At 43.6% G+C, this 24,579-nt stretch overlaps 1 protein-coding gene across 41 annotated transcripts in view; it reads left to right on the plus strand.

The window, feature by feature from the left end:
- SORBS1 (sorbin and SH3 domain containing 1) overlaps window positions 1-24,579 on the plus strand; it is a 109,882-nt gene that overhangs the window by 10,942 nt on the left and 74,361 nt on the right. For 7 of the 41 annotated variants that reach the window (XM_084526746.1, XM_084526738.1, XM_084526708.1 and 4 more), the window contains exon 1: window positions 23,420-23,556. In XM_084526746.1, coding sequence (XP_084382872.1) covers window positions 23,525-23,556 — 32 coding nt within the window. In that variant the 5' untranslated portion in view covers window positions 23,420-23,524. Of the gene's footprint in view, window positions 1-16,018; window positions 16,125-23,413; window positions 23,557-24,579 lie in introns of those variants that run through there. The other 34 variants (XM_084526745.1, XM_084526719.1, XM_084526707.1 and 31 more) reach the window with 12 other exon arrangements.

Genomic DNA, 24,579 nt, shown 5'->3' on the forward strand with positions numbered 1-24,579 from the left:
TACCTACACAGAAGATATCCTGAGTTTTCTGTGCACAGGAGCTGGGGGTGAGGGATGGCTTACACCCAGAGGGGTGTGTGTGACAGTACCACTTCAGGGGCACTGATAGCCCAAAAGCCCTCATGGTAAAGCAGCTTGATATTGTCATTCTTTCAGAATAAAAGCCACAATCTCCAACCCCTCAGACTTTAGTCTTAGAGCAATAGAAAGTGCTGTTCTGATTCCTAGCAGTTGAGTCAGTGAAACAGCATGACTTGGCACCTAGTTATAGAAGAGGTTGGGGAGGGCTGTTGCTTGCCAAATATGCAAAGCGTTTCTGTGATTTACTTCAGCTAAGATGTGAAATACATCCCACTCAGTCTGGGCAAAGGAGGAACCCTGGGGCTAGCAAAGTGCAGGGATTTGAATGGCAAATAGAGATCGAAAAAAGCTGTAGACCCCCAAGGAGTTGCCTTGTCTCCTGCCTGCTGGAGGCCAGCCTGTGGTCATGAGAGCACTACCTCTGAACTGAAGCCCTAGAACAGCTCTGTAATGTGATGCAGTGTAAAGATGAGGTTCAGCATGAGATGAGAGTTCAGGCTTCTCTTGCTGAAGAGCCCCTGTAGTGCTTTGTTCAAAGGCAGATGCTATTGGAACTTCCTGGTGCAGTTAGGGCTTGTTGCTACTTTCCTGCTGGTAGGAAGATCTCTAATTTGTGATACAATTTAGTTATGCATAAAAGGATAAAATGCCAACTGTTCTGGTCTTGTTTTCTTAAAGCTATTACAGGAAACATCTCAAACACTGCAAGTTAATTAACTGCAGACGCTACTTAGTTACCACTATTAAATCTGTTGTATCGTCGTCTATATATGGACTTCTGCATTCTGAAAGCTGTAAATTAGAATTTGTCCTTTTACTTATCTTAGGCTTGCTGAATACTTTCCCATGAATTATGCAAATAACAAGGAGAATAAAACAAGCCAGTATATATCCAAACTTGGTTTACAGAAGTTACTGAAGTAGAATTTCTTTGTATTTCAGAATAGTCTTCTTCCAGGAAACACACATACCAGTGACTTCAGCAAATCAGTCTTCTATGGAAGATCTCATCCTGTACCATTGAGATAATTCACTTTATGTAGTCTAAACTGCATTAGAACATGTTTAGTCACTGACCTCTTCACTGAGTACGTGTAGCATTCTTGTTTCCTTGTTCCTACATGACAATACTCTGATAGCAAAACAAGAGGGGATTAATTTGTACAAGAAGTTAGGCCCACATGAAATGTATGGCTGCTATGCTGTGACAGAAGTATGTGTACTGTGAATGTAAGTTATGGAAAAACTGCACCTTCTGGGTGCCGATGACTTCACCTCCCTCTTTCTTTAGGAAAAAAAAAAAAAAAAAACAACAGCAGAATCCCAGTTCATGGATATAACTGCACTGACGTGAGCTTGGTAAAGTTGGTCATGGATCTTGCTTCATCTCAGTAGATCTATTTTCCCCTCATCAGCTCCCTTTCTTTTTATGGGTCCTGTTGTAATAAAGATGACACTCTGTTTCTCTCTTGTGGAGCTCAAGAATTCATTTACATACAGGTGCCTAATTTTTTTTCTACAATGAAGCCTTAGGGATCCGCTTCACCTGAAAATCAGTAAATGTTTTGCCATAGAGTTTGTAAGTACGAGTCCTGAACTTAGATGATTTATCCTAATTGCATCATCAGCAAACCCAAGACGTGTGGTAAGTGCTGCCTCGGGGGGGCTGTGAAAAGTGATGGGCCGAGCTCAGGACTTCTTCTGGTATGGAGGTGACTGGGGTGAAGAAAGCTGTATGAACAGTCTCTGTCTATTGAGCTATTTCCATGGCATGGATGTACCTTGGTGGTCAAGGTAGTGCATAGTGCTTTGAACTGTTAAAGAGTCTCCTTGGACCTGTCTTGTGGAGTCCTGGCTGGAAGGAAAATGAGAACAAAACCAAATAAAAGTTTGAAGTGTCTGTCTTAATAAAATGTGGGAAAGGGGGAGAAAATTTTTCATAACTACTGTGAAAGCTTGTTCAGCTTCTCTTGGCACATGATACAGCTGGAAGTTTCTATACCATATGTGAGCCATGGGGAGTTTAGAATGAAATAGTTCTCCTTCTAAGGTCAGAATCTGTTTCAGAAGTGAAATGTGTTAGCCATGAGCACACATTGCAAATAAATATAACAGTCGAACAGTCACCTTCACTGCTCTCAGACCCTGTGGATTTTAGCAGCTGAATAATAAAGAACTGAGTCTGTAATGCTGGCTGCTGCTATTGATCTTTGGAATGGGAATATCTTCCTAACTCTTTCCAGTCCTGTCATGCTGCAGCAGCCTTGTTTGCCCTGATCACAGGGAAATGTGGTGGAACAATGCTGTCTAACACTTGTCGAGATCAGAAGTAGAATGCAGGGGAAGTTCCTAAGATCCTGGCAGTTTAGCTAATGGACATCGCATGTCCTGTGGTTTGCTAACTAAACAGATGTTCACTTACAAAAAGACAAGTGAGTACCTTGCTCTTTTTAGGACAAAACCAATAATGTTTGAACAACTTGTTGAAAATATTTTGGCCAAGTGTCCTTATAACTAGCCCAGTTGTGTTATAATAAAGCCAAGCTTTCTATTATCTGAATGGATGGGAAGGAAAAAGGTATTTGTCATCACATTATGGGCTAGATGTGAAGCAGTTGAGTTACAGATCTCCTGAAATGGGCTGCTTTTACTGTGAAGTTATATTCAAAAGGTCTGTCAGCCCCTGCTATTTGGATAAAACTGTCTGCTTGGGCCAAAGCATTCTCTGCTTTTGAATGAATGGCCAGGCTCTGCTTATCAGCCCCTTGGTTAGGTCAAGCAAGCTTATAGGGGAGTGTTTGCTGATTTCCCTGCCTCTGTTAAAAGGAGCATAGGTAGAATTGATGGATGAGTGAAGGGGATGTGAAGAGAATTTATCCTTTCTCTGTTGGTATACTAGTTTCTGCACAGCACTGATGTGGTCTAGCTTCCATGAAGCTAAAATAGTAAAATGTGAAGAAGTGGAAGACAGTCTGCACGAGCTCTGGCATAGGGTTAGTACAGAATTCATCCAACCAAGATGTGGTCTCATAAATGGCAGCACTGTCTCAGAGTGAAAATGTTGACTTGGATTGAATGTATAAACATTTGCAGTCATCAGTAAGAGTAGTAGAACTTTACACAGTGCTGAATAAGAAACAAGCTGGGTTTGATCTGGGTGTTTGATGTCAGAAAAGTTAGGCTTGCATGTACTTCTTGGATTTCAACGTGGTTTCATGTTTTAAAAATAGAAAAATGGAACAATTGCATTTCAGTAACATTTTTGCAAATCACAAGATTACTGGATAACTTTCTCATAGCCCTGCAATGGTATCCTTCGTCCCTTTTTAAATTCTGCAACCATATTTGACTGTTTTGTCTGAGCTATCCTAGACATCTGTTGCATTTGTCAAGCACGTAGTCCTGTTGTCTCTTGGCTCCAACGTGTAATCTGGCATATCTTTTGTCTCTGACTTTTTCTAATGATAAATCTGAAAAGTTTATAGTTCATTTGAGTATTTGTGAGGTGTCCTCATCTCTCAGATATTTAATAACCATATTAGGGAAGCTCTGAAAGCCCAGAGAACCTAGTTTATAGGAGTAGTTCTGAAAGTTTAGCATGCTTAGAAAATTTGAAAAACAACTTGACTTAATGGCTTGTATCTTATGCAGAGATGTAAACAACAGCCGAGTAATCAAAGCTTGGCTGATTCACCAACATGAGGGCTTTAATATCTCACAGGAGGTACAAGAAACATCCAGTTAATCATGTTCATGGGTAGCAACTATTCTGACAAGTGACCTCTTGGCCACTTATAGAATACAAGTCTTCTTGGAGACTTCTACAAGACTTCTTGGAGAAGGTACAAAGGTATGTACATCATCCTGTTCTTTCACCATTCCAAGTGACACCCCTAAAATGTTGGGGACGACCATCATGGTGCAGAATGAGAAAGTTATAACCACAACACGTGCTTTCTTGTAGATAGGTTCTGTGATGTATTCTGCACAACCTGAGAAGGTATGCTCTATTCTTAACTGGATTAGCACGATGTCTCCCACCCCATGGGATATTTAGCTATGAAATGTATCTGCATTTGGACAGAATCTCAATGCATAGAAGCACCTTTGGTGGACAAACAAGATTGTCATGGTTAATTCATTATGATACAGATAAGAATCCATTGGATTTTTTAAAAGTATACCAGGATTTTCTCTGCCGCTTTGACTTTTTTTCTTCTGAGCCTTTAATACATCTTTCAAACTTATTTTCTGTAGCCGCAAAGAAGGCTGTGGTTGTTACATATTCATGTGTTTTTTTAAAAGTAGAAATTAAGGAGGCAAGGCCAAGAAAAAAAAATCTTCCTTTAAGAATGAAGATGCCTACTCTGCGAGGTGATGGTGCCATTACTGTGCTCCTCTGCCATGGAAGTACAATGCTCACTGCTGCAGAAAGAGCAGGTAGTTGTCAGCTCTGGAAGATGGTGCTTACAGCTTGGGCCTTCAAAGGTGATAAATAGGGCCTCTACAGGGAGCTAAGTCTTTAGGAATGTGTGAAGTAAACAGTGCCTAAGCCTTGCGTATATTTACATTAGGAATACCGATGTGAGCACTTAATTGATCTCACCTGGAGACCCTGAGCAGCCTGTCTTGTGCCCTGGAGCACAGTGCTAAGGCAGCTATGTAGCAGCTAGTTCAGGGCTCGTGCACATCTCTGCATTATGTAGAATAGACATTCCCAGAACACTTTTTTTTTTAGCTGAAATATAAGATTCCTGGTTACTGCATAAGTTTCAGCAGCTCAGATCTTACAGGGGGAAAAAAAAAAAACAGCTATCACAGGAATTGCGGTTCAAACACAGGAGTTGGCATGACTGGGCCTTTTGTATTCAGTTCACATCCTACTTTCAGCTTCTTACTGTGCTTTGACTTCACAAGGAAGAAAACCCCTGGGACAAGGGTACAAATTCTGTGTTGTGCCCACTGTGATGTAAACTGTGGAAGGCATTGGACCCAAGGGGAGCTACTGCTTAGACTCTTACGCTGCCTTTTCACGGAGCTAGATAGGCTCTTGTGTTTCTCAAGTCAAAGCTAAGCAAGGCGTGTTCTCCTGGCATCAGAAGAAAAGGACAGAGCTTCCTGCCATACATTCATTAAGACAGATGGGGAAACAACGTCCCCTGTTAATTTTAACTCTCCCCTTTCTTGAGCTTTTGGAGTTACTGGATATGTTAGACCTCAGTGTGAAGAGACTGAAGAAAACCTCTGACTTTGTCCAGGCTTGCTCTTTTTTTTTAGTGATGTTTGGCACCTGGCAGGATGCAGCAGCAATCTGAGACACTTTTTGCTTGGTGCCTGCACATGGGAGAATGATGGGGTCCAACTGGGGGTTCCTAAATCCAGCATAGCCAGGAGCACTAGCATCATCCTGCCTCTAGAGCACTTGTGCAACGATCAAAGGGAAGCAGTGGCTCCTGAGAAATGTCACAAAGTATTTCAACAATTATTCTACTTGGCATCTTTTCAGCTTCTTATTTTGGCACTCTCCTCTCTTGTCCTCTGGTTCTGGAGGTCTTTGCATTAAAATAGGATCTGTGTTTCCCAAAAGAGAATGGTCAGAGCATGCTGAGACGTCATGTGCTTTAACTTTGTCGTTCTGCCACTTTAAATATTCTTGAATCATCATGGGGATTACCCCCTGCCCCAAATTAAGGGATTTCACTTAAAGAATCATGAGGGGTTTTTGTTTGTCATGAAAAAATATATTAGAATAAATTTCACTTGCCTCCTGGTTCCTGATCTATTCTGGTTGTTCAAGTCTTTCTCTTCATCATGTCAGTAACTTACTGTGTGTGTTTTGGGGAGTTGTTTTTTCTATGTATTTTAGTTGAAAGCTGAGATTCTTGTGCAATCTTTTGTTTCCATCAGGTCAGGCTTTATGAAATCACACATCATAAAATCTGACAACACCCTGCTAGATGTGTGGTGCTCAGAGGTGTATCAAACTGGGAGATGGCACTTAGTGCTGTGCCCATTCTTAACTGAGAGATTTTATAATGTTTAGAGCAGATCATAATTTCTTACAGGCAATTCTGGACAGGTTCAAGCTTAGAGAATTCCCCAGAATATTCTTTAGTTAAAAACTGGATGCTAGAGCTATGTGAGAAGACTTCAGTATTTTTGCAATGATGCTTGGGAACTAGTGCAGCTGCTAAACAGCAGAAGCTAAAAATCTGGACTGGTATTTTAGCACCAGGGCATCGTTGGAGACGGGGTGGTTTTTCAAGCCAGTTCACAAGAAATGAATCTCTGTCGAAGTCTGCATGCTTTGTGGTGGTCTGAGTATGAAGACCAAAGATGGAGTGTTTTGGTCTTCATCTTCATTCGTAGCAGCGGACTGAGTCATCGCTGGGACAGATTCTAGGGGGAGAAAGGCTGTTGATCTAAAGTAAGCGACTTGCTGCAGTGCTTGTTAGCTTTCCAGCTTGCTGGAGGAGTAGAAATAGCAGTTGCTGTACCAGACTTTTGCTGTAGGCTTTCTTCTTGGCATTGGTGCAATCCAAAATTCTTCAGAAGAACTTGTATCAGTGTTCCCTCAGAGTCTGAGCACCCATCTCACAAGACGATTTAAAGGCCAAACAGGAATTTTACATCCTTTCTAATTCTGATGATGACTTGGAAAATGCACACTCTGCCTGAAGGTGCAAATACAGGATGGCAAATGGAATAGAGAGTGATGCCTTTGAGCTGATTATTTGTGTAACTCTTCATGTAGCTCTCCCAGCTGTAGGTATTATTTATGCTAATAAAATTATCTAATCCTTTCTGAAAGCCGGTACAACTCTAGTATTCTGTCCTTGCCCTGTGGTAATAAATTCCTCAGACTGATTTTATGCTGCTTTATTATAATTTTAATAAAAGAATATCAATTACATTTACTGCCTTTCTATAGCATGAAACAGGATAAATGAGCACATTCCAATCGTGCTTCACAATTATTCATTGCTTTACTTGTAGCCCAAAATCAATCAGCTTTTCTTCTTTGCTTCCATCTTTTCCAGCTAAATATTCCTCTAATCTTTCATTATAACCTCAATGTATGTTTGCTGCTTTTGGTCTCTCGAGCATTAATTTGACTCAGCTGTCTAATCTTTTGAGGTTCCCTGCTATTATTTAATTATACACTGGTTAGTGAGTCAGGTTTCCTGGGTGGCTGCTCCGAGAGTCTGCCTGGTCCTGGAGCACTGCGAATCTGAACCCAGGGAGTGATGTGGTCCCCAGGAGTTCAACAGCTTACAGGTACCTGCTTTGGGGCTGCTCAGCCTTTGCTGTAGCAAGGCTAGTTTTTCCATTCCTCGCTTTCTGTGCTTGAAATGAGCAGAAATTCTCTTAAAAGCATGTCTGTGGTGCAGCAGGGAGCTCCCCAGTCTAGCAGCTATCATAGCATCCTTGAAAACCCTTCCTGCATTTCCCCTTTCAGTATCCTGTAGCAGTACCCTGCAGTATGTGGTACATGTAACCCAGAGTGCTCTGAGAGCTTTTCTTCATTTGCTTTTTAAATTCCTTGAAAGGCTTCTTAGCAGAAAGTTTCTTATTGAGTTGTTTTCACCCATTGTAAGGGTGCCTTGCAATTAATGTAACTGCAATTGTACCTGATGTCACTTTGCCAGCTACTTTGTCACTTGCTGTGTTCAAGTATAAGATGCAGAGTTGGCAGGGAATCTCCTGAGTATCTTTCACATAGCAATTACAATGAAATTTCTTTTGTGTTCTGTATAACAGCATCAAAACAGCGTGAAGCTTAAAGAAATATGGAAATGTGAATTTATTCTTTAGAACGGGAAGCTTTTTTTTTTCTGTATTCCTGGTATAGACCCTTAGCATTTGTTCTTTTTGTCAGGAGCAGGTCATGTTTTAGACTCAGGATCTGAGTCTAATTTTCCTCAATTAGGAGAGCAACAAAGAGAAGAATATCCCTATTTACTAAGTCTCTGCAAAAATTAGGCAAATACATGAACAGATGTGTGCGAAGGTGTGTAAGCATGTGCACAGTTGAATGGAAGCAAGGAATGAGGCTTGCTGCCATAAGACACAGTTGTGGTTTTATTCCAACTTGGAACTTGCATAGAGAAGAAGCAGAGGGGCGTTTCTGTCAGTTACGCAGCTCTTGGTTGGTATATTTGTACTAGCTTCTCTGTGAGCTGATAGTGACCCTGTGCAATGCACTTTTCCTCTTCTCGTTTCCATCTGTTCATCTTTTCTGTTTCTCAAATGACTGGAAGCCTGCTATTGATTTTGAGATGCATCCTTGGTTTGATGTATATTTTATACAGTGACCTCATACTGGCAGAAAAAATGATTTCAGGACACTTTCAGTCTACCCTCAAATAAAAGGAGGATGTTTCCAAATCGCTGCAGTCTATTTGTAATCCTCTGGGAATAATTGAACTGAAAGAGAATCACTATGACCCTAGTGGTTATTGATCTCCACAGAGCAGGTTCTTTTATTCATGGAAGAATTCAGCCACTTTACACCAAAATATAGAGGACAGAGTATGATAGTCTTTCTCTTGGTGTATGCACAGCAACACCAAATTGTAACAGTTGTTTCTCTCTAGCCTGTTGTGATTTCATTTGCAGGCAATGCAGTCACTGAATTAGATCCGACAGATTCTGCTCTGGCAACAAGACGTCTGCCTGCCATGCCCCATTGCTCCTGCAATCCATAGCAGAGCCCTCCCTATGCCATTCCACGGCTGTATTTCTCATTTCCATCTGTTTGTCATTCCATTGTTCCTCGAATCGTGGAGAGGCTGCTATTGCTTTTGAGATGTGTCATAAGCTTGTTGTAGGCATTTTCTTCAACTTTCTGCAGTTGAAGATACAGTAAGGGGAACTGACAACTTACTCCAGCTGTTCTGCTCAAGCAAATGCCAGTGGCTCTCCTGCGTGTCTCCCCGCTCCCTGTCCGCATTGATTTTCTGTTTTTCTTGGCAGAAATTCTGAGGCCCATTATTACAGCCACTTAAAATTAAGGGGGCCTCTTCTCTTGAAGTGTTAGAACAAGAGAGGTTTTACCATTATGAGGATGAGGAAAAGAAGTACTTGTACTTTAAAGGATTATTGATATGAAATCTAAGGCCAAGAAACTTATTCCTGTTCTGGATTCTGTATGCTTCATCTTTTCTGTGTTCATTGAGATAAAATTCATTACCACAGTTGTTAGCTATGAAAAATTATATTCACCATGGAGTTAACTCATGCGGCTGGATTTAAAGTCCCAGCTTTATTTATGGCCACTTAATGTTTCTTTCAACCAGTGAACAAAGATTTTGTACCCTAGGGCTTAAAGTGATTTGCAGGAAGGTCAGGTAGATATAGAAATACAGTCTTTCTTGCATGGTGCTGTTGAGACGCAAAGGGAGGGAGGCTGTGGGAGCAAAAGGCTCCTGCTTTCCCTGGGGACGCTAGGTGCTGGTTGGGGCTGCAGTGTGAGTGCAGCAGGGCTGCAGCCTGCACAGGGCTCCTGCACCCCAGAGCTGTGGCTGCTGCCCCTCCCCAGGTGGAAATGCCTCTCTTCCTTATGGTTAATCTTCCCGTGTGCCCCACAGAGCTGTGGGTGGAGAATCACAGTCTTACTGCAGCATTTTCATCCTTGGCACCCAGCCCTTTGTGAGCGGTGTGGCACATGGTGAGGAAGACATTTGCTGCCTCCTCTTTTCTGCTGGTGCCTCCTGCCCCAATCCCCCTCTCCCAGGCAATTTTACTGTCTCAGCTGTTTTGAACCAAGAATGGTGGGCTTGACCTCAGTGAGATTTTGTTGTGCTTTTTTTTTTTTTCTTCCCCACCCTCTCTGGTATATGCTGGCTATTGAGTCTTAGACCTGTAATCGATGCTATGCCCAGAGGCCAAGTCACTGTGTATTTGACCCTTTGCCTTGGTCACTGACCCACATTTCATTCAAACGCATTGGTAAATAGTGGCACTTCTTATGTCTTTAAGATTCCTGTACCAGACAGGGAAGATTAAAACTGTAGGTATCTCCTACTATCTTGGGGCCTGGGCTGCCTGCCAGCTCTACTTCTTGAGGAGCAAGTGTTTAGTTTGAGAGCGAACAGTGTGACTCATTCTCCTCCTTGACATGCTTTAGTACATGTAATGAGTGGTGACTTACATGAGGATGTACTGAGGCTCTGCTGGAGCCGACTGAACTTGGGACACTTTAATCTCACATGTGGAAAGAGGAAATGAGTTAATCTGCAGTTAAATATAGAGGTGCTGAAAGAGGTGGGAGTGGGAGGGGGTGATTCTAATCTCATGTAGGTTGGGGTCAGGCAAGAGTAACCTCTGTATCTGGATGGTATTACTCTGCAGTAAGTCATACGTCGCCTCTGTGGAGCTGACAATATTAGCTAATGGAAAACGGAGACAAAGTGAGAATGCGCCCTGAGCTCTGGCGTCGCAGTGATACTGTTCTTTCAGTTCAATCTCTACATGGTGCTGACACTCTTTCTCTTTCAAGAGGTAACCACTGAATTACAGGGGTAGGCAACTGCACGTTGCTGAAATTATATCTCGAGGACTAAATTTGAGAAGAGCTGATACACAGCCTTGGTCCTCTGTGACCATGAAGATGTACCATGACTTTGTTCCTTTATTTCGCAGCGTGCATTTTTCTGATTGTTCCTGTCTGCTGTATTGAGCTGGGGATGCAGAAGGCTCAAGAAACCAGGCTTGTAGCACATAAGTTTATCTTGTTCTAATGTGCTTTCCTGATCAAAGAAAAGTTCCTTGAAAAATAATGCTGTATCTGCCCTGTAGCTATCCCCTTCTCATCTCCCTTTGTGTGCAAATGGGGTCTTAAACTCCGTGTTAGACTGTGAGCTGCCACTGGGCATTCTCCACATCCAGCTTCCTGCATATGCACTTGCTGGGAAGGCTGTGTTATTGGACACATTACTGGTGTATATTAGCTGCTTCTGAGCAATTTTTCTCTACAAGGCCTACCTTAATAGACTGCCATGCCTGAGCAGAGAAGGGTCTTATGTACTGAGCTGGCACTGCTGACCAGAAAGCGTGTGCTGCCTGCACCACTGGGGAAGAGGTGAAATGGATCTTGCTGACTCACTTGGGTGAGTAAAAGCAGGCCTTCAGACATGGGCTGAGCAAACCTGAGAGGAATTTCAGTGGCAGCTAAGTGTTGCTGCTTCTGAGAAAGCTTGAGCTAACGTGCTATGTGCCAACAGTGTTTCTTCAACACAGTTGAATCCCAAGTAGTCCGTGTAAGGAATTTGTGTTCGGAGATCACATACTATATAGGGCACGTTTGCTGAGCAGTAGGTGAGTGAAGCTACTGGTTTACATTGGTTTACATTAGCTCTCTGAGGTGAAAGGTCCATCAGTTAGAGGAGTTCGGTTTCATATTGGAGAAAATCTAAGACAGCTTTTAGAGATCAAGATCTGCCCTGGCATGTACTTGTGCCTTTTCTGTTGACCTCACTGGGAATTGTATGCCTTTACAGGGTTTGGCCTTGAATGCAGATTCATAATAATATCACTGTTCTTTTTACTCTTCCTTTTGGCCCAAAGCAGTTTTCTGTGAGTCATTCAGTCCATAGACCCTGAACACTGGTCATCTGATAGGGACTGGCCCGATGTCCATGAGCAGTCCGTATAGATGACATACAAAAAGCTTGTTAAAATCTAACAAACTATCTAAAAGTTAACAGCCAATAACATTGGAGATGGCTTGTCAATAACAAGCTGATTCAGTCCTAATTATAATTAGCTAAAACGCTTCCAGAATCTCATCTTTGCTGCATTAGCTAAGGACAGCATTTTTGTTGGATGTGACTTACTTAAACTAGAACTCACATGATAGAGTGGTGCAGATAGGATACTTTTAAAAGATGCATTGATAGCTGTTCTTATCTGAACCACCAGTCTTATGATTTCCGGAGTTGAACATGACCATATGAGACCACGGACAAAAGTAATTGCTCTGGCTGAAGATGTTACACTTGTCTTCCCTTCCCTGCTCCTGCTTGTTGCTATATTTGCTCACAGCTTTACCAGCTGCACAGTGCACATGAGCGAAGTCTGCTAACCTGCAGCTGATGGGATGGTGACAGGCACCTTGTGATGGAAACACCTTCAGTCTCTCTAGCTAGGTCCAAAAGATGGGTGTCTGCTTCCAGCCTTGGAAGCAGTATGGACTAGTGAAAAGCATTGTGCTGGGAGCCAGTTTCTTCCTGGCACTGATCCTGGTGTTATGTGATCGGGGTCAGATCACTCCTCATCTATGAATGTGTTTCCCCTTCATCCGTCTTGTCCGTTTAGATTCCTTGGAAAATGGACTGCTTGTTCTTATGCTGGACAATGGCGAAATAAAAATATTGTTATCCTGCTAATCTTAACAACTTCAAGCAGCTCTTTTCCGAAATGGCTGTAGAAATGGCCTTTAAATCTGAGTATTGTTTTTTCTTTCCAAACCTTTGCTTTTCCATTGCAAAGCTGGCCCCACGCTGATGTGTTTGATTGTTTTCATTGCCATTGTACTTGCTTTGATTTTGCAGCTCAGTGCGCAAAGCACAGGGCCCTGGACAAACAACGTGATGAAGTCAAGCAGGGTCAACCCCTTTCTCTTTTTACCTTGGAAACAATGTGGAACTCCCGGGTTTCTTTTGCTTGGCACCTTTAGTTCTTGGGCTTGAGGCTCTGTGTGTGTCTGCTGCCCTCCTGTCGTGCTCAGGTGCAAGATCACTTGGACAGGGTTTTTCCATTGCTGCCTAGGAGGGGACAGGAAGCTGTGCTGTCTGCTTTGTGGTTGCAGGGGCTCAAGCTGTGAAGAATGGAAAAATCAATGGATAGCAGTGTGCTGAGGATGTGTCCATGTCTACAGTGGATCAGGTGTTACCTGGGCTCACATAGGCTTGTCTTGCTGGGTCATGCTTGGCTTCTGTTTGGGATAGTTTTCTCCTGTTTCTCACCTCTCCTTTCTGCTTTTGGCAATGTTCCTTTCTCCATGGAGATGTGGTTTGAACAAGTGTGGCCTGTGGCCAGCCCTTTTAAGAAGTGCCAGGTTACTGGTTGTTGATCTGAGAAAGGGAAAAAGAGCTGGACAGTTTGATTTTGCGCTACCATGGTATCATCAGGCATTGTAACAGCCCTCAGCACGAATAGAGCAGCTTCAAGAAACACTTGTAAAATCGTGGACCTTGCTGCTTTTGTACTTGCTGCTCATTCCCATCTTGTTCCTGCTATCCCCTTCCTGTGTCTTGTGAAATGCCCCCTAATCCTGTCTGGGTACTGGGACCAGCTGAGGTTGTACTGCAGTGTGTCATAAGCAGCAGTGATTTAATGAATTAAGGATTGGAATGTTGTAAACTCGAGGAGTGTTTAGACTTCACCATCACTGTTGGATTTTTGTTTTAAATATTTTTTTTTTCTTCCCCTCAGTTTGCTTGATTTCAGCACTCCCCTCTTACGTGGCCACATACACTCGAAGTGCCTGGGTGGGAGCCCTGGCATGGTTATGTGCTCCTGTGTGCTGATTTTGTGGCTGGCCCAGTGGCTCAGTCGCTGTTGGGGGGCCTGCCAGCTGCTCACACAGGATCTGTCAAGTAGTTTTTGCACTATTCAGTGCAAAGTCTTCCAGCAGACTCCTTCAGTAGACTCCTCTGTTACAGCAGAGATCAAATTCTAACAGCACATAACACAAGAACACGGCTGGAGTTTTAACAGAATTAAAATGTTAAAATTCATCTCTGCACTGCTGGGTTCTCTAGTTTTGCTACCACTGGCAGGAAAGGAAGTTTCGCCACTGACTATAGGGGGCACAGTGTTTGTCCAAGCTCAATCTTCTTGTCAATCCTAAATTGATTTTTACCAAAAGTAATTTCCAATAATTCTCCAGTAGCCAATGTGAGGCGCGTTTCCAAGGAGGAACTTTGAATGTTGAGCTGTCTCTTCAAGACTGTGACACTGAACTGACCACAGTCGGTGTTCCCACATCTTCCTGTGCTCCGTGGCTGTGTGCCAGGCGGGAGCCTTCTCTAGAGCAGCTCCCAGCATCAGAGGAGATCCTATCAGTTGCTTTTTGTACTGCTTATTCTCTCCTCCCCCTCTCCACCTAGCTGCTAGTCCTTGTGATGAGCAACACATTCTCTGCTTTGGGCAGCTTTTGGTAGCTGGGACTCAGGCCAGCTTCAGCCTTTTGCCAACTCACAAGGACAGGTCAGGTTGGAAGAGCAAACAAACAGCAGTTTGTGCCAGCATGGCAGCTCCTTGTCTCACAGCAAAACCAGACTTGACCTTGTAACTGGAGTGTTAACTCTTGATGCGTTCTCCAGACAGCTTTATAGGAAGCTGTCTTCCCAGTGCTATCAAATAATCAAGTGTGCTGCTTAATGTAGGGAGATTTTTGGGTACTTTCATCTATCCCTTTTTACCTGTTGGAGATGGAGAAATTAGTAGGCTGTCCTGGACAGAAAACTCTGATTTGTTTCATCTTGTGTCTTCCTAGAACTATTCCAGTTTTATTGAAGAACTGTCCTGATTCTCCTAGGCTCATTCTTCAGGATGTCAGTAGTTCCTTAATGAAATCATGAGCTTCTTTGAAGTTATTACTGGCGCCATGTGAGCATGTTCTGAGATGGCTCCCAAATAAGATGGCTGCAATCTGACTTTTTACCTCTGACCATCACCTTCTGTTTTCTCTGTGCCATGTTCATGTGCACCCTGTATGGTCACGAGTACTTCCAACCTGCGAGGCTTGCTGGCTGACAGGCTGGTGTCATACCAGGCCCTTGGAGGATCTGGACCTGCATTGCTTGTCCAAGGAAACGTGATTCCACTGCCCTCAGAGCTTGGTTAAAGCACACATGGGGATTTGTTTAGTCTTCCAATGTGGGCATGTAACTTGGTCAGTTGGTCTCCTCAGGTTCTTTATAAAATTGTATACAGACAAGTGCCAAGAAGGCAGCGTGGGGGAGAGGCTGAATTGCCCACTGGAGAACCCCCCTCTTCATTCAGTGCAGAAGAAACCTATGGAGATTATCTGACTAGTTCAATGCCATAAATGACATGAGTAAAGTTGAGTGGTGTCAATATTTACCTTATAAATCGACTTGCAAAAACAGCTTACTAAAGCCAGGCTGCTGTTAATGTTATTGAGTGAAACAATAAAGCTGCACAGCCATCTATCAAATCAATGTCAAATCTAACCATTTAGATTTAATACTGGACTGGAGTTAAATTGTCACATTTAGTAACCATCAACCTGCTAAAAGGGAATTTGTCCTCTGCAAATTCAGCCTCCATGGTTGTCTGTCTAGCTGTATACCCTAACCAAAGAATGTCTGAAGGGAAACTGATGTGTGTTTCTTAGTGCCTCTCCCCTTCTTTCTGAGGGTGTTTGCTCCTTGCGGTAGGGAGTTCCCATCTCACCATTGTTGCTACCCCAACTCCCAGCCTAGGCTCTGTATCAGACAAGCCTATTCATGAATCAGGGATAGTTGAATAAGATGTGCATTCACTCCTCTTTCTCTGCATTTTTGCGAACAAGTATATTAAATTAAGCTGATATCAGCAGTGATTTACATCAGTAAATAGACTGTAGGTTGTGGGGAGGCGTGAGTATTTCTGCTATTCAGCTGTCCTTGCTGCTTGGGGGGATCTCCAGCAGAAAGGCAGGAAAACGGATGTGGTTTCAGCCTTCCTTGGAGACAACCCAAAACATCAGTTCTCACATAGGGGATGATGCTATGATGTGGATTTGGGCAGCCTGCTGTTTATGCTAACTATGCTTCCTGCACAGTGAGTAGAGGTTGTTTTTTTTTTTCCTAAAAGTAATGCTATTTCTGTGAACAGCTGATTGCTTTGGTACAGACCTCTCTGTAGTTTTGTTGAGCAGCCGGACCAGTGGCACTCATCTTTTCTCCCCGTTTACCTTTTGTAGGTATGTGCTGTAACAGAACAGTTGCATGTGAAGAGAAGCTGGAGTGGAAGTTACTGGTGGAGGATCCCATCCTTCTCAGCTGGGTCTGAAGAGTTCGTCGACAGTGGTGAGTTACCCTGAAGGGAAGGGGATGGAGCACCTAATCCTGACCTAGGGCACCAAAATTGTATCTATCACTTTCTCACTTCAGCAGTGAAAGAGTTTTCTTCCTAGTAACAGCCTACTTGGGCTGTGCAGCAGAAAGCTATGTGTTGGTCAGAGCACCACTGTATCATTTGGGGTTATTGTAGGTGACCAATCAAAAGCTCCACTGCTTGAAAAAGGATCAAGCTCCAAGTGCTATTTTGTGGTGACTCTTGGATGTATTTGATCTTTGTTGGAACTACGATGTTTTATCTAATTTACTTATTGTATCTTTGGATATGTTCTCAGATATGTTCCTCACTTGTTATCTGCACTTGTGATATCCTTTGTTGTCACCAGGATCAGAATAAACAGCAGATACTTGGTGACTTAGTCTAGGTCAAGAGCATGTGGTGGTGGTTATATTTTGGAATTGCAGTGAGGGCTGGGAGGGCCACATCCAAGAAGCGGCAAATACAACTTCTTTGTGCTACTTATTTTTTACTTTCTAAAGAGACTGAAAGCATCGGGGGAGCAGTCTCTCTTTCAGCTTGGTACAATCATCTTGACTCCTTCCCCACGTAACACTGTACCTGATGCTTATCTCTGTGCCAGAGTTGCATACATACTGACCCTATGATTCTCAAGGGTTGCTCATATCTCTTCTTCGGTCTGACTCTTCCTTTTTCCAGAAGCTTATGGGAATGCAGGAGAGTACACATACACCATGCTAGTTTGCATTTATTGTTTAAGATCTAATTAGGGCACTATTATTTTTTTTACCATGACCTGCAACCTAGGAGAACACAGTGGGTAAATCCTAATCGTATCTTTTGCTGTTGTACGTGGAGGAGCAAGGTGTGGAAAATGCTACTAAGCAACTCCAAGGCTAGACTAGATGTTGATTCTTTTCTTTCTCTCAAAAGAGAGTGAAACTACCTGTTAAAATATTAAGTGCATGCAGAGAACAGTTGCAGCGAATGCTAAAGGGCTGCTGTTCTCACTTGTGGATGGATTTCCCAGGGCTTGCAGGTCAGTAGCTGTTGCCTTTCTCAGTTCCTTAATTCATTGCTTCAAGTGAAAGCTGAAGGTTATTCAGGATGCTGTGAAGTGCAAAAAGACCTCTTTCCACTACTTCACCTGACTGTCTCTTAGAAGAAGATGTTGCACAAAACATTATTTTGGCTACAGGCAGCTGATCGCACCAGCTCTACCTGAGTTGCACTACAAAAGGGGTTTAAACAGTGCCATGCTGCACCAGAAACCAGAGCAGTAAAAGTGAGTTTGTAGAAAGCAGGAAAATGGCATTTTCATGTTTTCCATTGAACTTCTGGGAACAGATGGAGAGCTGATGAGGCAGAGATGCTGGAAGGGACAGTGTGTTTCAAATGTTTTCCTTAATGTCTTCCCAGTTTGCTCATAGACTCGTAGTTCTTGCTTATTCAGTACAGGGTAGTTAGTGTAGGACATGAGAACTTCAGTGCCTCAGAGCTCTCCTTGTATTTTTTGGGCTAAGGGACTTTTTGACACAAAGGGTTGTGGGAGCAGCTCATGGCTTGATAGGCAACATCTTTGTTTACTCCTTTCCAAGCTTCCATGGCAAAGGGTCTGGACTTTCTGCATAATGACCCAGGAGTGTCTTGACTGAGCCCTGTACTGGCACTAATAGGCTAGTCCTGCCTTTCCAAACAGCCTTCTTGCTGTTATTTTTTAATCTATTTAGAAGCCAAGAAGAATCTAATCAGAGCCCAGCAGTGCACTCAACAGCAGTCATTATCATTACTTAGTCATCCAGTCGCTGTTTCTCTGCTCTGACAAGAAACATTGGAGCAGTGGAGAAGGCATGGGGGAAGATTAGTTTTTTCTCTTAGGCTTGAACCTCTTCATGGACACACTTTCAATAAACATATTCAGGTGTTCCCCTTAGAGGACAGATAAAAGTTCACTGATGCATTCAAAGCATTATGTGGCAGCCAGTTTGTGAGGGGGAATCAATGAGATGGGGTCGTTAAACCTTTCTTAACTCCACAAGGCAGTGACTTGCTGTGAACTGTGAAATCTGATTATCCTCTCATTAGCTTTCATCATTACAAATGTAACTGGTTAATAATTCCAGCCAGCTGGCCAAGTTAGAGTCAAATGCAAATTTCTCTTCAGCCTGGTGTTTTGGGCTGGATCTCTGTTAATGACATATTCAATAAGTGCAGTGGGCAGAGCTGCTGGGACCAGATTTCCATGAATGCACAGGCTTCTCTACTGGAAAACATGTTGCCTCTTTTGGCTGTATGGTTGTGTTCCTGGAGAACAGTGAACCAGCTGGGGGTAGTCTGATTTGATATTCACTTGTCTTTAGCTATTAGGGTGCAGAGAAGATGCATTGTAGGAAAATACTGAGATGGGTAGACAGCACAGTCTGCGTTTTCTTTGTTGCTGCTTCTGCTAGTTTCTTTCTTTACTGTTCTACCTCTCCTTTTTTACCCTGGACCAACATACAAAATCACTGTTGTTCAAATAGCCAGTAAGCTCATCTGCTGGCCTGGAAACTGTGCCAAATATCTGAGTATTTTGAGTCTGCAAAAAAGGTAAGAGGATTTTACAAAAAAAAAAAAAAAAGCTTCCTTGCATGTAATGTAGGAGATGATTTTCTCCTGATTCAACCTTAATGTTGATTCAAGCTCTACAGCACAAAGGTCAATAACACTGGTAAATAGCTAGTGCTATTACACTGCTTTTAATATTGGTTGGGTTGTATTCTGTTACTTTCACAGCCAGCAGTACCTTTCATTAAATGTGGTGCTGGTTGGGTTGGTAAGGATTGAGGAGTCTGGACACTGGTTAGCTAAGCTTACTTTAAGAAGTGTCATCATTTTCTGCAGTAGGGGATCAGAGCCTGCATTCTCTTGCCACACACTCCAGTGATCAGAGCCTAATCCACAAATCACAGTGCAAGTGTTGCTTCCACTTTGCCTGAATGGTAAGTGGCAATGTTGGGTACAAAGGGCTGGGGATGCTGATGTGCGGGTGAGGGTACACATTTCCGTGGTTGTATGGTGTAACTACCACTAATTTCCTTAGGATTTGGGTAAGCATAGCTGAGTCCTAAGTTTTTTTTGTTTGTTTTTTGTTTTTTGTTTTTTTTTCTCCTGCAATGTTGCATTTAGCAGGCCTTTAATTATACATGATCGCTGGGATCGAGATCAGTAACTATTCAAGGTAGATGGGCAAGGTTGTACTTTCTTTAATGCGTGAGAGTTTAAATAGGAGAGCAGCTCAGTGGGATCTGGGAGAAACTGCTGCTAGGAGGCTGCTCAACAGCTGATCACTCCCTGCTTGTGTCAGCGTGAGGCATTGCTTCACAAATCCTTCTGAGTCCTCAGTTCAGCAGAAGCCATGCCTCTCTCTGCAGGCTCCCTTAAGATGCTGCAGACCTGAGATCCTGATCAGCTGTAACCCTACCAGTTAGCAAGTCTGCCTTTTTAAATACTCTTACAACATGTCCCTTATCTCCAACAGCCAGAAGGGACACGTAGTTCTTCAGTCCAGCAAGGAAGCCAAATTATGCCTTTTTTATTTCTCAGTTGTAAGAAACAATATTCTAGCTGTTGCTCTACACACTTAGCCAGCTACTTGCTTTCACCGTATTGATACGTGGGTTACTGTTACCAGGGCCTCTTGCTAGCTCTTAACTTCTGCCTTGCAAATTTGTTCCTACTAGCAGATTACATTCCTGTCTCGGGTTCCTAAAAGGCCTGTACATATCATTGCAAGGAGCCTTGCTCAGTCTCTGGTGATAGTCTGAACTCCTTCATGCCACACAGATCAGCTGTAAGTGCGTCCTGAGTCCTTGTGTGATTGCACTGAGCTGCCTGGCAGGCTGCAGGGGCTGCTGGCTGCAGTGTTTCATTCCGTGGTGGCACTGGTTCCCTTAGCTTTCAGCTGGGGAGGTCTGAACTGTGGGCTTCAGGCTCAGGTCTGAGACATGCAAGGGCATCTGGGTGTTGGGAGCTTTGGGGCAAGCTAGGGCTCATCTCTAAGCAGAAGTGCTGTAAAACTATCCTAACCAGAACCCGAGAGGCTGTTTTGTAACTCAGCAGAAGCTCCTCCAGCCCAGTAGGGCGAGGATTCCGGGTGAGTGATTTTGCTCGATAATGGTGCTGGGTGTAACTCTAGCAACAGCGTGTTATTTTGGCCAAGCTTTGCTGTGCAATTCAAACCCCAGTTTCTCAGAGGAAACTGAACTAAAAACATGAGCACGATGCAAGTTTGCTATTGTCTTCCATCTGCAGAACCAAATAAACTTTCACTTTTAATATCTCCTGGATCTATCAAAAGTACCGTCTTTTTTAAACTGCTTTCCCTGGTTTCCCTTTGACCAGGGAAGACCCAGCCCCATGGCACATCAGGGTGGCATAAAAGAGCAAGTATGGCTGTATGATGTTTATCAAAACAAACTATCAGTTGTGCAGCAGGCTTTCCAGGGTAGCTTATAATGAGAATCAACCCACTCCCTCCAGTGACAGGATTTATGTATGGCTGTGACAGTAAAACAGATATGATGAGGGTAGTCTTGTCCAGGGGCTAGAGCTGTGGTCCAGGACATTCTAGAACTGGTATCTGTCTCTGTTATGCCAAAGACCTCCTTGTTTAGTCTCTTTTGCTATTTCCTTCAGCTGTTGAAATAAAGCCATGGTTATTGTGGGGAAATAATGTGGCAGTGGCTGTGCAGCACTAAGTTCTGGGATGATTGCAATGGATACTACACTCTTGCTGGGTGTTGATGGTAAAACAGCAACAAAACTTCGTAAAGCTTTATATTTTGTAGTCAGGGCTGACGTCTGGGGGGCAGGGAACAAGACATCTGGCTGTGCTGCGCTTGCTGCCCAGTCCTCCCTTCACCCATGTGGAATAGCGATTTCTGTGAAAGTCCTTCAGTTTTCCATCCAAGTGTTTGTCTGTAGCAGAAACTCCTCTCTCCTTGCCAAGCTACTTGAAGGCTGTCTAGGCTGGTTCCTGCAAAGACCAGAAGTGTTTTGGACCCAATTCTTGACCTGAATTTACCAATCTGAATTTGACTTTGGGCCAGCCCCTGGATCCTTCCCTACTTTGCTTCTCCAGAGCTGCCATTCTCTCATTGACTAGAGAGAATTATTTTACAGTACAGTTTCTGCTCTCTTGACACTTTAATCACAGTCACTGAAGACGAACTGTCAGAGGCTTGTTTATAACCCCCTGCTACACACAAGCAGGGCTCCCAGCTGATAGAAACTCTCATGTGGTCAGGCTCCAGAACAGACCTGGGGAGGAGATCAAGGAGATTATCTTTGGGTAGTGAGGGAGGTCCCCTATTGTGCACTGTTGTATAAACAAGTTTGCTTCAAGTAGTTGAAGCTGGTGATGATTGCACAGTTTACTTTGGAGAATGTAGTGTTTTGCTTTGTGTTTTTTTTTTTTTTTTTTTTCTTGGCTTTCCTAGTTCACTGGTGAGAACAACTTTTTTTCCCCCAGTTTGTTTTTTTGTTGTATTTTTGTTCTTTTTTACTTTTGTAGAGGGGACAGTAGGGTCTGACCACTCGAACTTTTTTCTATCATCCTTTATTTTGACTGTTTATATGTCTGAAATATGTCTAAACCTTCCTCTTCCACCTAAACCAAATATACCTGACTTAAGGGGCTGGAACCTAAACCTAGATTCAGACCTGAATTTGGGGTAGATGAAACCAAAACTCCAAATCCAAGCTCTCCCCAACATTAGTCTTTTGGGATTTGGTAATAAACATGGGCATGGAGTCCCTTTGTTTTCTGTAATCAGATACTACCAATGACATGGTCACATTGAGGTGTGGGATTGGTCTTTAAAAATAATAAATAAAAATAAAGTAGAACTTCCCGGCCTCTTCTGGCCCCTTGGCCAGTTTACTGAGTCAGAGCTGTGCGTACATGTATACTGGCTAATAAATACTTCATTTGGTGGGGGATAGGTATTGTGATACCAAAAGGTATATTGGGGACAGGGAAAAAGAACATCTTGTGTTGAATATCAGAATCTCAGTCAGCATTTCACAACACATTGGTAGGGGTTTATGTGCATGGGTATTTGGAGACCTTTGTTCTGTGTCCTTCACTAACACTTTACTGAGAGTCTAAAGGTACAGTAAGTGTAGCAGCCTTTGCTCTGTGTTCTGCTATCAGCAACTCTTGCCATCAGTGTTGCTTTTTAGGTCTTGAGTGCTGAGCTGCCTGCCTTGCAGTGATTTTCAGTACGTTTTTTTCCAATTCCTAAGTTTGGCAACAGATCAGTGCCTGTACATGCGTGTTTGAGCCATCAATATCTGGAGACAGGCTGCAGGCAAAGACTCTGGAGTGTCAGTCACAAAAGCCTGCAGTGCTTGAAGCTCTGGGTGCTGTGGTCTGGTGACAAAGACAGTACTGAGAGATCTGGGGCTCTCCTTCAAATTACTTCCCTTATCAAACTACCAATTGGCCTTGCATGAACCAAACTCTAAGTTCTGGTTTCAGGAGGTCCTGTTCTCGGTTACTTGTTCTGTGGATGTTTGCTGTGGAAGGAGAGATGATGCTGTGCTGCTACCACAGCATCCTCACCAAGAGGCAGAGCAGTCCCTTGCCCTCCTGAGAGCTGGCACCACTTCCCCTGCAGCGTGTGCATTGGGCTAAGGGGGAGCCAGGCTGTGCTGTGGTGGGGTGGTTCCACACTTGGACATCCTAGTACAGCTTATCACTCAAAAGGTTTCTAATGCCCCGTGGGGTGGGCATTGTACAGTATCTAGTAGCCATGCAAGTGATTAGTTTGTGTCACGTGAGGTGTTTATGTGACAAATCTGGGCTGCCAAGTGTGGAAACTTTAGCTGACCCTTCAGCTCCAACCCATTGAAATAAGATCCGTCATGTCTAGTGCTAATGAAAATACCCCTCCCTTGACAAGCAGACGCTCCCTGGTTATTAAAGTGCTTTTTCAAGTACTTCCCCTGTGCTTTAATCAAGTATTTCTTCAGGGTCTGCCTGTCGCTTCCCGTCCCCCTGCTACCACGGAGTGTCATCTCCCAACTTTCTCTCCTACCCCCAGCTCTGGAGCCACGCACAGTCACTGTCTTGCATGATGACAGTGGCATGCGAGTGACAGGCAGGCTGGGTGGGGGTTGGCTGCTGGTGAGCAAGCCTAGTGACAGGATGGTGTGACTAAGAACCAGCTGGCTAATTAAAGCACAGGAGGAGGAGGAGCAAAGTATTTAAGGGCACCAGAGAGGGGGAGAGAGGCCTCCACAAATTTCTTGTTATACTTCTGCAGCCAAATGACTGGGCAGCACAGTGAAAGGGTTCCTTAACTCATTAGTGCCTCATATGGGGTGAAATTGAGGGACTAAGAAAATGGCACCATTAACTGAAAAGTCTGAGTCAAGGTAAGGGCACTATGTTTATTCCCAGTTGGTTGAAGCTGGAACTCCTGGAGCTGCTGTGAGCTGAGCTCCCAGGACTTTACGTGGCACTGGCATCTGCTGACATGCAGTGGGTGGGTAGGTCTGTTGGGGCACTACTAACTGATTTTGAAATTGCTTCTTTTGTTTGTGAAGGTATTTCCAGTTGTTGCTTGAGAAGAGAGGGGAGATATCTAAAATGGGCTTGTGCTTACATGGGCTTGTGCTCTGTTTTGGAGGAACGGGCAGGTCCTCACCTCCATACCCAAATTCTTGCATCTTTCTCCTGACTAATTTTATGGGAAAGAGTGGTTGAAAGCAGTTCCTGAGAGCAGATTCCAAGGCTGTTGCTAAAATGAAAGTGAGAATGGATGTGGAAGTCTCAGCAATAGGCAACTTGGTCACCTGAGGCTGGAAGAGTCAGGGAAGCGAGGATGAGGTTTGGTTTCTGGAATGTGACATCCTGCTACTTCTGGAGGTGCTTCAAGTGTCAGACCACTACTTAACCCAGCAGTTTGGTTTTCTTTCAACATTTTCAGTACTGAGCAGAGGAGGAATTGCTGTGTCCCCATTCCAGCATGTTAGGTGGCTTTAGAGGCAGTGCTGTCCAGTGAGGTTAGCCAGCCAGGACTTCAGCCTGGACTCCCTGGCAGGCGTGGCTTTGTTGCCTGGCCTGGGATGTGTGACGGTGACCAGCCTTCTGGGTTTTGCTGGGACCATTTTGTGCCTGATATTCAGGTAGATGAACTGGTTCTGGGGGAATTTTTCCTGAGTAGCAATGCCTCCAGCTTGGCAAAAGCTAAGGAGAATGACCCTGTCTAACTTCTAGTGCACCTCTGACAGGGCTATAGGTGGAAGTGGGTATGCCCAAGTCCCCTTATGCATAGCCTAAACTTAGCTTTTCCTGTGGTTTCTCAGAGATCATTGCAGTTGTGTTTATATGAGGGCAACTTTCAAACTGGTTTTGCTTATTCTGAAGCCATCGTAAAACACCTGTAAAACTGACAC

The sequence above is a fragment of the Aythya ferina genome, assembly GCF_964211825.1.
Source record: "Aythya ferina genome assembly, chromosome: 7".
In the NCBI taxonomy this organism is placed as follows: Eukaryota; Metazoa; Chordata; class Aves; order Anseriformes; family Anatidae; genus Aythya; species Aythya ferina.